Below are 13,799 nucleotides of genomic sequence, written 5' to 3' on the forward strand. Positions count from 1 at the left end.
TTACAACGACTCACGCAAGAGCCGAGGGGTTGTGAGGTTTATCTAAACTCACTCAACTAACTAGGATTCACCTAGAGCAAGCGCTAAAGCGGTCTAACTAACCTAAGCACTTCGCAAAGCACCTACGCTAATCACCGAGTGATTCTATTAAGCACTTGGGTGTTTGAGCACTTGGAAATATGCACTATGTGTATTGGAATGTTGCTTGGGCTCTCACACTAGAGAATGGCCGGTTGGGGTGGTATTTATAGCCTCCACACCCCCAACTAGCCGTTGGATAGAAAGCAGCAGCTTTCTGTCGTCGGGTGCACCGGACAGTCCGGTGCACCACCGGACACTAAACAGTAGATGTCCGGTGCACGCCACGTCAGCCGACCGTTGGCGCCTGTAGCAGTCGACCGTTGGATCCGACCGTTGCCTTCTGCCCGTTGGCACACCGGACAGTCCGGTGCACACCGGACAGACCGGTGCTACAGCCAGAGAGCGCCTGTCTGTGGCCTCTCTGCGCAGACTGTCCGGTGCCTCACCGGACAGTCCGGTGCACACCGGACACCGATGTCCGGTGCGCCACCAGGCGCTGGCTGACAGCCCTTATCTTGGATTTCTTCGCTGATTTCTTCGGGCTTCTTTGTTCTTGAGTATTGGACTCCTATGCATCTTTTTATGTCTTCTTTTGAGGTGTTGCATCCTCATTGCCTTGGTCCAATTCTCTTCGCATCCTGTGAACTACAAACACAAACACTAGAAAACTTATTAGTTCACGGATTGTGTTGTTCATCAAACATCAAAACTCAATTAGCCAAAAGGCCCGGGGTCCATTTTCCTTACAGCGGGGTTTGCGGGAGGGCGTGCGGGCGGATGCGGGAGCGGTTTACACTGCTAACTTAATAGTTAGTAGAGATATCCTTATCTAACACCATAAAAACACTTGATTTTGTAAGTCAAAAGCCCTTAGGTGCGCTAGTGTAGCAGTTGCACCGACTAGAGCCACGCCACCCCCACGCTGTACCTTGTGCTTCAATTGTGCTTCAATCAATCACAAACAAGGTACTACGCGCTGGTATCCTAGAGGTCTTAGGGTTGTTTGTTTCGAATTAAAGTCGGTTATTTGAAGCTAATACAGATTAAAGCTAAGCGAATATGCTTTTTATTTTTTTTAAACACCGGTCCATCGCGGATGATATATATCCCTATCTTAGCTGACTCATGATTGTCCTTGCCTTAGTCAACAGGCGTGACCTGAACCTCATACGTGCACGCCAGAGCAAGATCAACACTCTCGAATCAAGATCGTAATGAGTGGTATTGAGGGGGACTAAGGCCCCGTTTGGTTTAAGGTGACTAAAGTTTAGTGACTAAAGTTTACAATTTTAGTCCCTAAATAAGTAAACACGTTAACTAAAGTGGGGTGACTAAACTTTAGTTTTTTAGTCACCAAGGGGATGACTAAAAGAGACTAAAATAATATTTTTACCTTATTTACCCTCTCCAATTTCTTTTTATAGCAAACATTCATTAATTAATAGGGGTAAAATCCCGACACATGTCTTCAGACAGAGTTACAAATTCACCGTGACGCTGCCCTTCCCTGTAATAATCACACAAACACACACACGGATACACAGGAAATGAAGCCCAGGAAATCACTCCCTATTGGTACAGCTCGCAAGTCAACGTTTCACAAGACCTGGTACTCACATACAACGAAAATCCCGACACATGTCTTCAGACGGAGTTACAAATTCACCGGAGCAACATCAGGTCATAGTTATACATTCCTAATTTTTTCTACAAGTACCAAACATGAGACGTACAAACTCTTCGGCGTGTTGCCTGTAGGCTTCACTTCCCTTCACCCAGATTATGGCAACACCGTGGACCCTTGTGCTACGGATCGCTGCAAAGGATTTCGGTGAAGACGGAGAGTGCGTCCTGCAGGTACGACGACCTGCTCTCGTCCGGAACTGGAGCGTTGAGCATCATTAGAAGACACCCCATGGGTAGGTTCAGCGTCTCGCTTGGGGTGTCCACCAGAAGCGCGCATAGCTCCTCTGCCATCTTCGAGTAGCATGCCCTGTCAAACACGACACTGTCAGCAAGCCCAGTGAGAGAATACTCCAAATATAAACCTAAACAAGAATGCTTCAGAATTCCAAATGGTGCTGATCAGCTGGGATTTGAACAATTTAACATAACAGTGAAGTTCCTCAGGTAGTTCAGGTTTGCTATTTGCATCAACTCATTATAATCCAGTGGCCCAACTCCATCAAAACATGGTACAGAAGGAAATGGTTTCAGATAGTGGATGTGGATCAGTCACATACTGTAGAATCGAACGTTACCTTGACTCAACAGGTAATTTGCTTCCCCAGACTAACAACGACTCGTTTAATCGGCCAAAGAAACTTCTACATGATTCACTCATCTCCTCGAGTGAACCCTGAAACAAAAAAAAGTAATGCTGATCTCAGCCACGGTTCTACAAGGAAATGCTTGTGAGTTTGTCTCTGAAGTAAGGGCTTGTACCGAATCATCCATGGCATTTCTTTCTTGCATTGAGTTCTTCAGAACGTAGAAGTCTATGTATATTCCGGCACCAAGGTCCCAGTCAGCAATTTCATACTTGTGGTTCTCCAAGGCACTTGTGATCCTCCAGACCTCCTGATGGTTAGCTGAGCCAAAATAACAACGAATGAAGTGACTGCATATTCATACCAGGAATGCCATGTTTATAAAAAAATGATAATAAAATGAATAGATTGTTTGAACAAACTCATCATGAGGTTTCTAGGAAATATGTGCAGCTGTATATTTATGCACAGCAAAAGCAATATGTTTCAACCATGGTGAAAAAAGGGTAATATATTTACCAAATAAAGAAATTCATTGAAAAAATGTTTAGGGCACTGTAAGCAAAACTTACATGACAGAAACATAGAATGAGCAACAGAAGTCACGAAAATAGTATGAGCTTTCTTCCAGTTGCCACACTGAATCAAATTCTCCAGTGCGCCCTGTTTATCTCCATAGTATTCGTGATAAAGAGCCTGTATATAGAGCTCATTAGCTACACATGCTTCATGTGTGATGTTTTTTCATGCACTGGCATTATAAACCATTTGCAAAGCATATTACTAAAGGAATTTTCAACTCACCAGAGCTTCATGCATCCATTCTTCTGGTATACCAAGTTCTACAATGTACTGCCTTTGAGCATCATCTCTACTCCATGACTCGCAATACTGTGATAAAACTTCTAAGCTCGGAGGGATCCCGAGACCAGCAGAGAACCTCAGAAATCGCCTGCTCGTTCTTCATCCCTTCGACTCTCCGCAACACAAAAGCGGGAGGCAGCGACTTGCCCTCCTCCTGTGCCAGGGTCAACCACGCCTGCCTTTCCAATTCGGCATCATCCTCAACGATGACCCCCTCCCACTCGAAGATGACGCCGAGCCACTCTCAGCACATGCGCTCGAGGCGGAGCAGCGGGTTGTGCAGTGGGTTACCTTGCTAACTACAAAATATAAGTCCAGATGGCAGGTAATAAGCTAGCTGATGTAAACAAAAGGAAATAAGAAATGGCAGCCGTGCAGACAATCAAGCCCCAGAATGAGACACTGGAGATGTCGTAAATTGTCCGTCTTTGAACGCGTGAATGTACTGTTGGGGCAAGGAATGCTCGGCCTGCAAAAGTTTTAGCAAAAATGAGAGAATGGTCAAGACCAGCGTATATATATTTTTTATACAGAAAGAAACTATGGTCTCCTTTCAGTTCAATTTCGCCATGTTCTCCCAGAATGGTTTGTGTAAGTGCTGGATGGTGAAATATGAAGTTGAGAGCCTTGGAAAAGCAAAAGTGGAACCAAAGTTTCAGTTTACTTAATTAAAATTTCAGATGGCAGGTAATAAGCTAGCTGATGTAAACAAAAGGAAACAAGAAATGGTGAAAATTTTGAGCCGTTCTAATATCTAGTTACCTTGCTAACTACAAAATATAAGTCCAGATGGCAGGTAATAAGCTAGCTGATGTAAACAAAAGGAAATAAGAAATGGCAGCCGTGCAGACAATCAAGCCCCAGAATGAGACACTGGAGATGTCGTAAATTGTCCGTCTTTGAACGCGTGAATGTACTGCTGGGGCAAGGAATGCTCGGCCTGCAAAAGTTTTAGCAAAAATGAGAGAATGGTCAAGACCAACGTATATATATTTTTTATACAGAAAGAAACTATGGTCTTCTTTCAGTTCAATTCGCCATGTTCTCCCAGAATGGTTTGTGTAAGTGTTGGATGGTGAAATATGAAATTGAGAGCCTTGGAAAAGCAAAAGTGGAACCAAAGTTTCAGTTTGGGGTCATCTGCCCTGTTCCGCGGAGGCCATGACGGCGTGGGGCTGGTGACCCCAACGTCCCCCATGTCGCCACCATCCCCGGGGATCCCCCGATACTCCCTGCGAGGGCTGGCCCTGGCCTCCTTCGTGACCCCATAGCCAGCGCCCTGACCGGCCAATCGACGAGGCGCGACGACGGCTGCCTGGTGGCCCGAGCCACGAGGCGGCGGCCGGCGAAGGCGGTGGGCAGGGGTCGGCAGGCGACGACATGGAACGTCCGGCGGAGGTGGTGGTGGTGGGAAGCGGCGGTGCCCCTGGACCTGTGGTCGAACAGGTGGGGGCTATTATGGAGGTGCTCGCGCTGACCGTGTCGACAACCATGATGGCCGCTGGATCCGGCGCCCTCCCACCTAGCTACGAAGAATCGAGAGACCGGAGCCCAAGCGGCCAAACAAACAATTGTTGGACCAAATTTGTTGGAACCGTCTACTCCTCTGCCGGAATCGCGCTGCAAGAAAAGAGGGAGAAACGAATAGCTGAGACTCCAATCCAACACATGAAAGGAGATGAAGGCAACCAAGAACCAACAAGCAAGAGGAAGGGCACGACTACCAAACTAACGCCAGGAACCCAATCAATCAATCAATCGGCAGTTGAAGCTCAAGCCGAGATCAATGATTGGGTGGGGGAAAGAGAGGAGAGGGGAAGCGGACGAGGCAAGGAGATAAGGAGGGAGGAGGAGGTACCAGCGGCGGATAGGGCGATCGGACGGCCGCGGAGGCGTCGCTGGGTCGCGGAGGAACAGGAGGTTGCTTCGGCCGTGGCGGAATTGTGGCTTGTGGGCGGGTAGTTCGCGCCGTTCGCGGCGGCCGTGGCGGGATTGCGGCGGGCGGGGTCACGGCGGCTCCTGCGGCCGCGGCGGAATTGCGGTTTGCGGGCTGGATGGCGGGGGGCGGGCTGGATGGCGGGCGGGAATGCAGGTCGCGGCGTTCGCGGCGGCCGCGGCGGGCGGGGGTGCAGGTCGCGGCGTTTGCGGTGGCCGCGGCGGGCGGGCTTAGGTAGGCGGGCGGGCGGGGGCAGTCTACAATCGATTCTTAATAGTTGTAGAGATTTTCTATAAACTTCAGCAAAGTTAGAAGAGTTTGGCTTAGGTCAAAACTAAAGCAACTTAAATTTTGAAAGAGGGGAGCATTAGACCTTTCTCTGGTTTTAAGCACATTCATATTGCTGACTGCATAAACTGAGAACAGCAAAATCCAATCAAATAAAACAAAAGGGTGCTGATTGGCCTAACAAAATCATTGCTAATCCATTTGAACTACAACAATTTTTATGTTAATCACTGGATTAAGCATAAAAGACTTGCTTAGCCTGCAATTTCATGCTACTGTCATCCTCAATCAAATCATTGTTACACAATATTAGTTCTAGCATGGTGAAGTTTATGGCATAATATTATCACAGAACATACAGAATATTAAAGAAATTTATGGAACATCCAAATACAGTCTAGGGAAATAGGTCACCACCTTTACGATTGATGTGATGTCACGGAGTGGGACCCTTGGGTACCAGTGAAGTAGGGGGCTTCTCCTCTTTGGTTTAGCCCTCGCTGCAGGTGTTCGGACCCGTCGAGCCAGCGGCTTGGTGGCGCCCTTTGCCTAGGAAGTTCCTGGTGATGCCACCCTTCTCCTGATAAAAAAACCACCAGCAGAGTTGTTGGCGAGCGCCGGCCTGCTGGCAGTTCTCAATTGAGGCATCTTGTAGTCCTGCGAGAAGTTTGTGTAGCTCATATCGGTGAGACAGTGATTCAAGAACCAACCAGACAATGAATCAGCACATCAGTAAATGGACCAAGAAACCATAAATTTTCTTACAGTTCTGTTCTCGTTCTGCCCAGATTTCTATTGTTCTTCTCCTGGATCTATGCAACGAATTCTTGGTGCCCCGGGCACTGTTGCTCTTCCCTTCCCCTGGAGGCGTGAAATATTTTTTTGGATGAAATTGCCAGATTGGCAAGAAATATTCAGAGAGGACGTGAGCAACCTATTCACCAAATTCTATGCACCTATTGGCTATTGCTCGGTTTCCGCCTCTCCGTGATTTCTCCCAATATCAACGCGATCCCTACGAGTCTAGGCCACCTGCAAGAAAAACACAAGGCAAACGAGAGCAACAGTTCAGACAAGAGCTTCATCAAAACCATGCAAATCCCAGCCGCTCTACTCATATTCCCCATCCTTGGCAGGTATTCGAACCAAAATAACCAGTCAAACACGTAAGAACAAAGAGACAGAGGCTGAACCAACAAAATCCCACGGAAGAACCAACCAAACCCCTCCTGCTGTCCTTCGATTCTCACCTCGAACAGGTTCTTTCAGCTCCTGATCCCGCCTCCGAATCCTTATCTGTCTGCAGATCTGTGGTAACAGAACCAACAAAGAAGAACCGAATCACGAACCGCCCGAAAAGATGCAAGAACATAGCCGCTGGAGAACAGCAAAGGTTGCTCACGATTTTCGCTCCGCTCCTTTCCGAGCCGCGGCGATCCGGCCCCCGCGACGGCTTCTTGATACGATAGGACCCTGCTTGGGGTGTGATTTCTGGGTAGATTCCCTAGGGTTTGAGCCTGGATGGAGATGGCTACTGGGTACTACTGGCTACTGGGTACCACCATGCCGCGCTTGGGAGAGGTCAGCGCCAGCGAGCGGTCCACGGCGACGACGAAAGCGCGAGGGGGAGCTGAATGGAGATTCGCAGCGGATGACGGGATCTAGGAGGAGGGCATTGATGGAGGCGGATGACGGGATCTGGGAGTGGCAATTGCGGCTTGCGGGCTGGATGGCGGGGTGCGGGCTGGATGGCGGGCGGGAATGCAGGTCGCGGCGTTCGCGGCGGCCGCGGCGGGCGGGGGTGCAGGTCGCGGCGTTTGCGGCGGCCGCGGCGGGCGGGCTTAGGTAGGCGGGCGGGCGGGGGCAGTCTACAATCGGTTGTTAATAGTTGTAGAGATACTATTGAGTGGTGATACAGCGTATGCAGCGCGCTGCGCGCACTAGTGGGAAAAGAGGTGTTCTCCTGATTAAAAAAGGGTTTATCCTCACGATAAAAAAAGATGGAAACTGGAAAAAGGTGACTCTTTTGGAATTGTGACACATACAACTCGAATTTCTCCTCCAAAGTACAGTCGGTACTAGTTTTATTTGCTTGTACTAGCTAGCCATCTACGTGTAGACGTCGAAAATGCACGCACTGATGGCTGATTCGCATGTCTTCTCCATTCCACCGCGTAGCATTTCCTTCACTTTATCTTTCACTTTATCTTTTGTAGCGCATCCTCCATTTTGTATTATGGAGGTGACCGCACGGGATTTATTTTTTTTTAAGTTTATGATCCAAACTCTACATATGGATATCGTATTGACGAGCAGAGCAGAGGTTCATTGATGGAAAGTTTAGGGCGGAGCGTGGTTGATACGATGACTAAACCTATTCATATAGCTAAGTTTTAAGCTTTGCTCGAACTTAGTTGGTATAATTACTTAATCCTAGTGGTTATGATAATATCAACAGTTTGTTCCTTCTATTATTCAGAAAGTTGATTACAAGTTATGGGTATAAGATAAAATTTTACCTTAAGATAGAGATTGTTGAGTTTGTAATCCAAATTTTGCATATGGAGGTTGGGTTAGCGAGAGAAGCGGAGGCTTTGTCACGTGGGGAGGCTTGGGTCGAAGCGTAGCGACGCCAACTTGCCCATCGCCCTGTAGCCCTGCACGTCAGGGCCGCGGAATATATTAGTGACCCTAATTAGAGTTTGTTGCACGTCATCATTATTTACTCTTCTTGTAAACCGTCATTCGTACGTAAACACTCCACATATAATGAAGATTTCGCCCGTGGTTTTTTCCTTCGCGTTGAAAGATTTTCCACGTAAATCTATGTGTCGTGCTCTGTGTTTTATTGGTTGATCTACTTCGTCTTTCCTGCCGTTTCTATTAACACCATTTACGTACCGTGTTGCGAAATCATATACGGACAGCACGAGTAGTTGGCTAAAAATTGATTGTGAAGTTAACTAGATAACAGATAGCTAGTCGACGGTTAGCCAATTTGCTAAACTTTTTTGATGTATCCTGGTAATTTTTAGTAGCTTAGCTATCGGCTCTAACTCTGCTACTAGAGTGTGTACGGAAACGGAACCAGGAGACGCCGGCGACCTCTTCGCTCCAGCGGTCGGGGGGCATGGTATGGGCTGGGCGCGCGGGTGCGTCTCGTCGTCTCCGGCCCAACTACTTGCAGTATACACCCCTCGGCACATCGCTGCCGGCGATAGGACCCAAGGAGTTATGGGCGCGGCCGTCCAGAGGCATCAGCAGCCACCACTCCTCCGTCCGTCCGATCGTGGAATCGTGGACGGTGGGCCACACCACACGCCGCCCCTCCATCACGCACAGCACAGTACCCACGTCGGCCCATCATCGGGGGGCGACGGGACGGGACGGAACCTATCCGCGCAGCACGTCCGTCCCTGTCGCTTCGTCCACGCGCTGATCGCGACGGCACGTCTCGTCTCAGTCGTCACTGCCGCCACCACCCCGCCCATCCCATCCCGCTTCCGCCGCGCATGGCCGACACATGGACGCACGTGCGCTGGCGCCCTGCAGGCACGTGACGCCGTGGTGTCGCCCAGCTGGGCCCTGGGCCGTGCAGGCGTCGGCCACCTGCGCGCAGCAGCGGGACCGCGTGCGTGACTGCCAGCGCCGCAGCGCGACAGGGACCCTCCCGTCCCGTCCCGTCCAGTCGCCCGCCCGCTCGTGCTGGATTCTGCTGCTGCCCTGCCACTCGCCGCCCGGCGGGCCGGCCAGTCGGCGGAGTCAACGCGGCCGAGAGCGACCCACCGTAAATGCGCCTGACTGCTGATTGATGCGCATCCAAACGGTGAAGTGAGGTGGATTTTTTTTTTTTGAAATGCAAGTTTCATACGGAGTGGATTTTATAGTCCTCCTCCTAAAATTAAACAACAGATCAGCTTGTGCTAATCATGCATCCCAGTCACACGGCCCACGGCCCACGGCCCAAGAACACAAGTTACTAGTCGCCAACGGGCCTTGCTTGCTCCCACCCAGGAGCGGGCGTGTACGAAACCCACCAGCGACCTTTTCTCCCTCCGTCCAGGTCCAGCTGCCGGCGCCGAGAGAAGTTATGGGCCTTGGGCCGTAAGTGGCGTGCCCGCCCTCGAGACCTTCCGCCGCGGATGGCGGACATACGGTCGCACGGCTTCATGAGTATCTCTACTAACTATTAAGAGTATAGTGTAGACCGCCCCCGCCCTCCCCCAACCGCAATTCCTCTCCCTACGCGCGCGGATCACGCCCCCGGCGCGCAGGCCCGCCGCCTTGCCCCTACGAATCCCGCCGCGAAACCCTACGCGCGCGGATTACGCGCCCGCCGCGCACGCCCGCCGCCATGCCCCTACAGCACACCTGCCTCCCTACGTCGCCGTGACCGGAGGAGCCGCTGCTGTGGCCCCCATCTCCGCAGCCCAATCTCCGTGCCGACGCCGCCAGCTTCGGCAACCAGGCTTCCAATCCTCCTTCAGTGGCGAGGCGGAGTCGCCTCGCGGCGCTCATCGGGCGCGCGGCGGGGCGGCGCGGTCCCTCGATGCTGGTGCACGAGATGGCGGCGCTGCAACTGCAGCGGAGGCGCGTGGACTGGGCGCACTCCCGCCCCGTCCTCGCGCTCGACATCGCCTGGAACGTCGCCTTCGCCGCGACGGCCGCCGCCATGCTCTCGTCCTCTGCCGAGGAGAGCCCCATCAAGCCGCTCCACCTGTGGGTCTTCCCCTCCTCCTTCAGCGACGAGGCCGAGTCGCCTCGCGGCGCGCGGCGGGGCGGCGCGGTCCCTCGATGCTGGTGCGCGAGACGGCGGCGCTGCAACTGCAGCGGAGGCGCGCGGACTGGGCGCACTCCCGCCCCATCCTCGTGCTCGACATTGCCTAGAACGTCGGGGCGGCGCGGTCCCTCGATGCTGGTGCACGAGATGGCGGCGCTGCAACTGCAGCGGAGGCGCGTGGACTGGGCGCACTCCCGCCCCGTCCTCGCGCTCGACATCGCCTGGAACGTCGCCTTCACCGCGGCGGCCGCCGCCATGCTCTCGTCCTCTGCCGAGGAGAGCCCCATCAAGCCGCTCCACCTGTGGGTCTTCCCCTCCTCCTTCAGCGACGAGGCCGAGTCGCCTCGCGGCGCGCGGCGGGGCGGCGCGGTCCCTCGATGCTGGTGCGCGAGACGGCGGCGCTGCAACTGCAGCGGAGGCGCGCGGACTGGGCGCACTCCCGCCCCATCCTCGTGCTCGACATTGCCTAGAACGTCGCCTTCGCCACGGCGGCCGCCGCCGTGCTCTTGTCCTCTGCTGAGGAGAGCCCCGTCAAGCCGCTCTGACTGTGGGTCGTCGGGTACGCCACCCAGTGACTGGTCCACGTCGGGCTCGTCTGCGCCGACACCCGCCGCGAGACATGGCGCGCCCGAAGATCGGTGTCTGATGTCGAGTCTGCCGGTGCTGGGACAGACAGCTCGGACGCCGACAGCGAAGATGACGAAAGGGCGGAAGGGAGGAGCAGGTGGGACACGATCTAAACCTCAGCATCTTATGTTCTGTGATGTGCTGGGATTAGGATTAGGGTTTATGCAATGGACTCTGAAACTGTGCTCACTTGTGGGTGTGTGTTGACTTTTTAGCTATTCTTCGATATTTGGATTACTCTCACAGCTATACAGGTCGTTGCGAGACGATGAACACGTTGATATCATTTCTGTGGTGGATCATTGGATTCTACTGGATATTCTCAGGTGGGGAGGTGCTCAAGCACGGCGCTCCAAGGCTGTATTGGTATGCCACCTTCATTTTTGTTGCATCTGGATTCACCAATGACAACGTGCAATTAGTTTGGTTTGATTATACCAAGGATTGAATAAAAATGTCATACTAGATTTTGATGAGAATATGCAAAGTGCAATATACTATATCTTACGGAAGGTCTAAGAACCGTTAAATCTCTACTAACTATTAAGGAGGCAGTGTAGACTGCCCCCGCATCATTCATAGATGGAAGCATAAGTGAACTATCATTTGATGGGCCCTTGAGAAATCCATGTCATCATCTGCAAGGTGAGCTAAGATCCTCATGTAATTTTCACTCAGAGTCCTTGTGTCATGTGTACTCTGTTATGTCATCATCTGATTATTTTCTGGCTACCATTAAGGTTGTAGATAGTTAACGATATATTTTTATTCCTGATGTTCTTGACCTACGGTGCATTTTTGCTAAACATTCAACACAAATATCAATGTATATATCTTCAAATTAACAAGAGAATGAAATAGTCAGATACAACACAACCCCCTTATCTCAGAAGAGAATAGGAAAAGGTTGACTAAAAGACTAGGAAAGAATACCTAAAACAAGCTAATATATTTCAAAAGTCTAGATCATGTAACATGTGGTTATTCAATTGGCGATGGCAATATGGTAGTTAGATGGTTGTTATAGCATTGCCAACAACCGATGGTTGTTATAGCATTGCCAACAACCCAACATGTTCAAATCAGGGTATGTTATGTACCATGTTAATTGAAACTGACTATTTGACATTCATATTGTTAAGTGTGCTTATGGCCATGAGCACCAAATCTGTGGAAACAGAGCAGATTATCTGAATTAGTATTGGAATATGTGAATGATCATCATTTGCTCGATGTGATGGTGTAGTTCTATAACAGATTAGTCATTGATGATGCATATTAGTGCTATTAGATTGTGAACGACCTTGATTTGATTTTGCTAAGTGTTATCTATGCTTTTGTTTCGGGACTTCAGAGTGTTGCCTATGCTTTTGTTGGGTATCCTGTTTATTATTGATGAGCTATCACCCAAAAGTTCCTTTTTTTAATTCAATCTGAGCTTCAAGATTACCCTTGTATGCATCCAGTTTATTTCTACTGGAATAGATTGATGATCTATCATTTGAAGTTCATTTGTTAGTTCAATTTGAGCTTAAATATTAGTAGATTACCCTTGGCTGCATCCAGTTTATTTCTTCTAAAGTAGATGGACTCAGTGATTGGAGTAAGTTGTAAGTGGTTGGGTTCTTCTCTACTCCTATAAATATCTACTAATATAAAGCAGGAGATTCAAATTTCCAGTTAAATTAAAAATGTGCACAAGATAAACCATAAAACAGCTAAAATGTATATACCCACAAGGCCACACTTTATTTCCAGTTGTTTGACGATCACTGATCACACTTCCCCTATAGGCGCAAATACGTGTCTGAAAATCGGTAGATGAGGTGCTCGACTCCGCCACCGCCGAAGCCCATTACTCCGCACTTCGTCTGGACGACCTCAACATCTAGGCTTCCGCCACGTCATACAAGAAATAAGTAACAACGTTTTACCTTGAGAATGGCCACCAGGAGCCCTTCGTCTTTGGTTGGTATATATACTTTTGATTGATTGGTTGGTTGGTTGATGAGTATGGCGTAACCTGTTGGTCGACCCATCCATGCAACAATGGGAAAACTGAAACATTTATGCTATTTTGCATGCACTGTGATTATTTAAATGGCTTCATTTGAAAAAAGGGTTTTATGAGAGAAATCATGAAGAGAAAAATGATGAGAATTCAGACAGCGACCTTGCATTCACTGGTGAGATTTTATTATATGTTGTAGCATATTTTACTTCGTTGGTTTCATGTTTTCGAGGAGTTTGTAGACTGACTTCGAAGTTCCAATGAGGTTCATTGTGACTGGAAACTCAGTACGGCAGTAACACACAACCTTATGATAGGAGCTCCAATAATCTGCACAGTCAGGTGCATGTGCATTGGCCAGATTTCAGATTTGGCAGGTTTGGGTTTGCATAGCTTATTTAGGAGTCTATGCAGATGATTAGATTTGCTGAAAAATAAAGGTAACTCCATTCACACTCGATGGTGCTTTGACACCACCCTTTCTTTTCTTTTTATGAGAATGCTTCACTACCGTCTACTACGAGTAACAGCATGGAATCTTTACCAATACTACAATACGTGTAGATGCTTGTGTTGATTATAGCTTCTCATTATCGTTTTGAGCAACAAATTTACCGCATGTGTCATGTTTTATATAGTTCCTCAATCTACCCACTCTGTCGCCCTATTTGACAGCTCTTTGTAAGAAACTAAGAATATCATATAAATACAATGTGTGTATATTGTGATATTGACTTGCAACTAATATCGTTCTTGTGTCTATGCTTTATGATTATGTTGTCCTACATCTACAGCTGGGCACGTATTTTATGAGAAGCAGGGGAAGATCAATGAAGATTATAAGAAGTTGTAGGATGGATGGTTGGATAATGGGGACAAAGTCCCTCCCGCTGAATTTGCTAAGGTAATAAGGGCCCGAATGATGGGCACTCCTATAATTAA

General features: G+C 49.4%; 1 protein-coding gene and 2 pseudogenes across 1 annotated transcript; 1 reads left to right on the forward strand and 2 right to left on the reverse strand.

Annotated features, from left to right (window-relative positions):
• Positions 1-1,887: 1,887 nt before the first annotated feature.
• On the reverse strand, positions 1,888-3,251 carry LOC103636786 (nuclear pore complex protein NUP96). Its single transcript, XM_020542580.2, has 5 exons — positions 3,156-3,251; positions 2,924-3,047; positions 2,527-2,672; positions 2,343-2,440; positions 1,888-2,089 (listed from the first exon to the last, which is right to left on the reverse strand). Exons 1-5 carry the CDS (start codon positions 3,168-3,170, stop codon positions 1,888-1,890), a joined length of 585 nt encoding a protein of 194 aa, XP_020398169.1. The 5' UTR covers positions 3,171-3,251.
• On the reverse strand, positions 3,182-4,797 carry LOC109941527 (5-amino-6-(5-phospho-D-ribitylamino)uracil phosphatase, chloroplastic-like; annotated as a pseudogene).
• Positions 4,798-9,793: 4,996 nt separating this feature from the next.
• LOC103636787 (E3 ubiquitin protein ligase RIE1-like) lies at positions 9,794-11,294 on the forward strand (annotated as a pseudogene).
• Positions 11,295-13,799: the final 2,505 nt, after the last annotated feature.

This window comes from Zea mays, chromosome 8 (genome assembly GCF_902167145.1).
Source record: "Zea mays cultivar B73 chromosome 8, Zm-B73-REFERENCE-NAM-5.0, whole genome shotgun sequence".
In the NCBI taxonomy this organism is placed as follows: domain Eukaryota; kingdom Viridiplantae; phylum Streptophyta; class Magnoliopsida; order Poales; family Poaceae; genus Zea; species Zea mays.

Excerpts from the sequence above, each read along its gene's own strand:
- LOC103636786 (XM_020542580.2), bottom strand. Across the intron at positions 2,441-2,526 it reads GAAATGCCATGGATGATTCG|GGTTCACTCGAGGAGATGAG; the intron begins GTACAAGCCCTT and ends TTTTTGTTTCAG. Across the intron at positions 2,090-2,342 it reads AAATTACCTGTTGAGTCAAG|TGTCGTGTTTGACAGGGCAT; the intron begins GTAACGTTCGAT and ends GCTTGCTGACAG.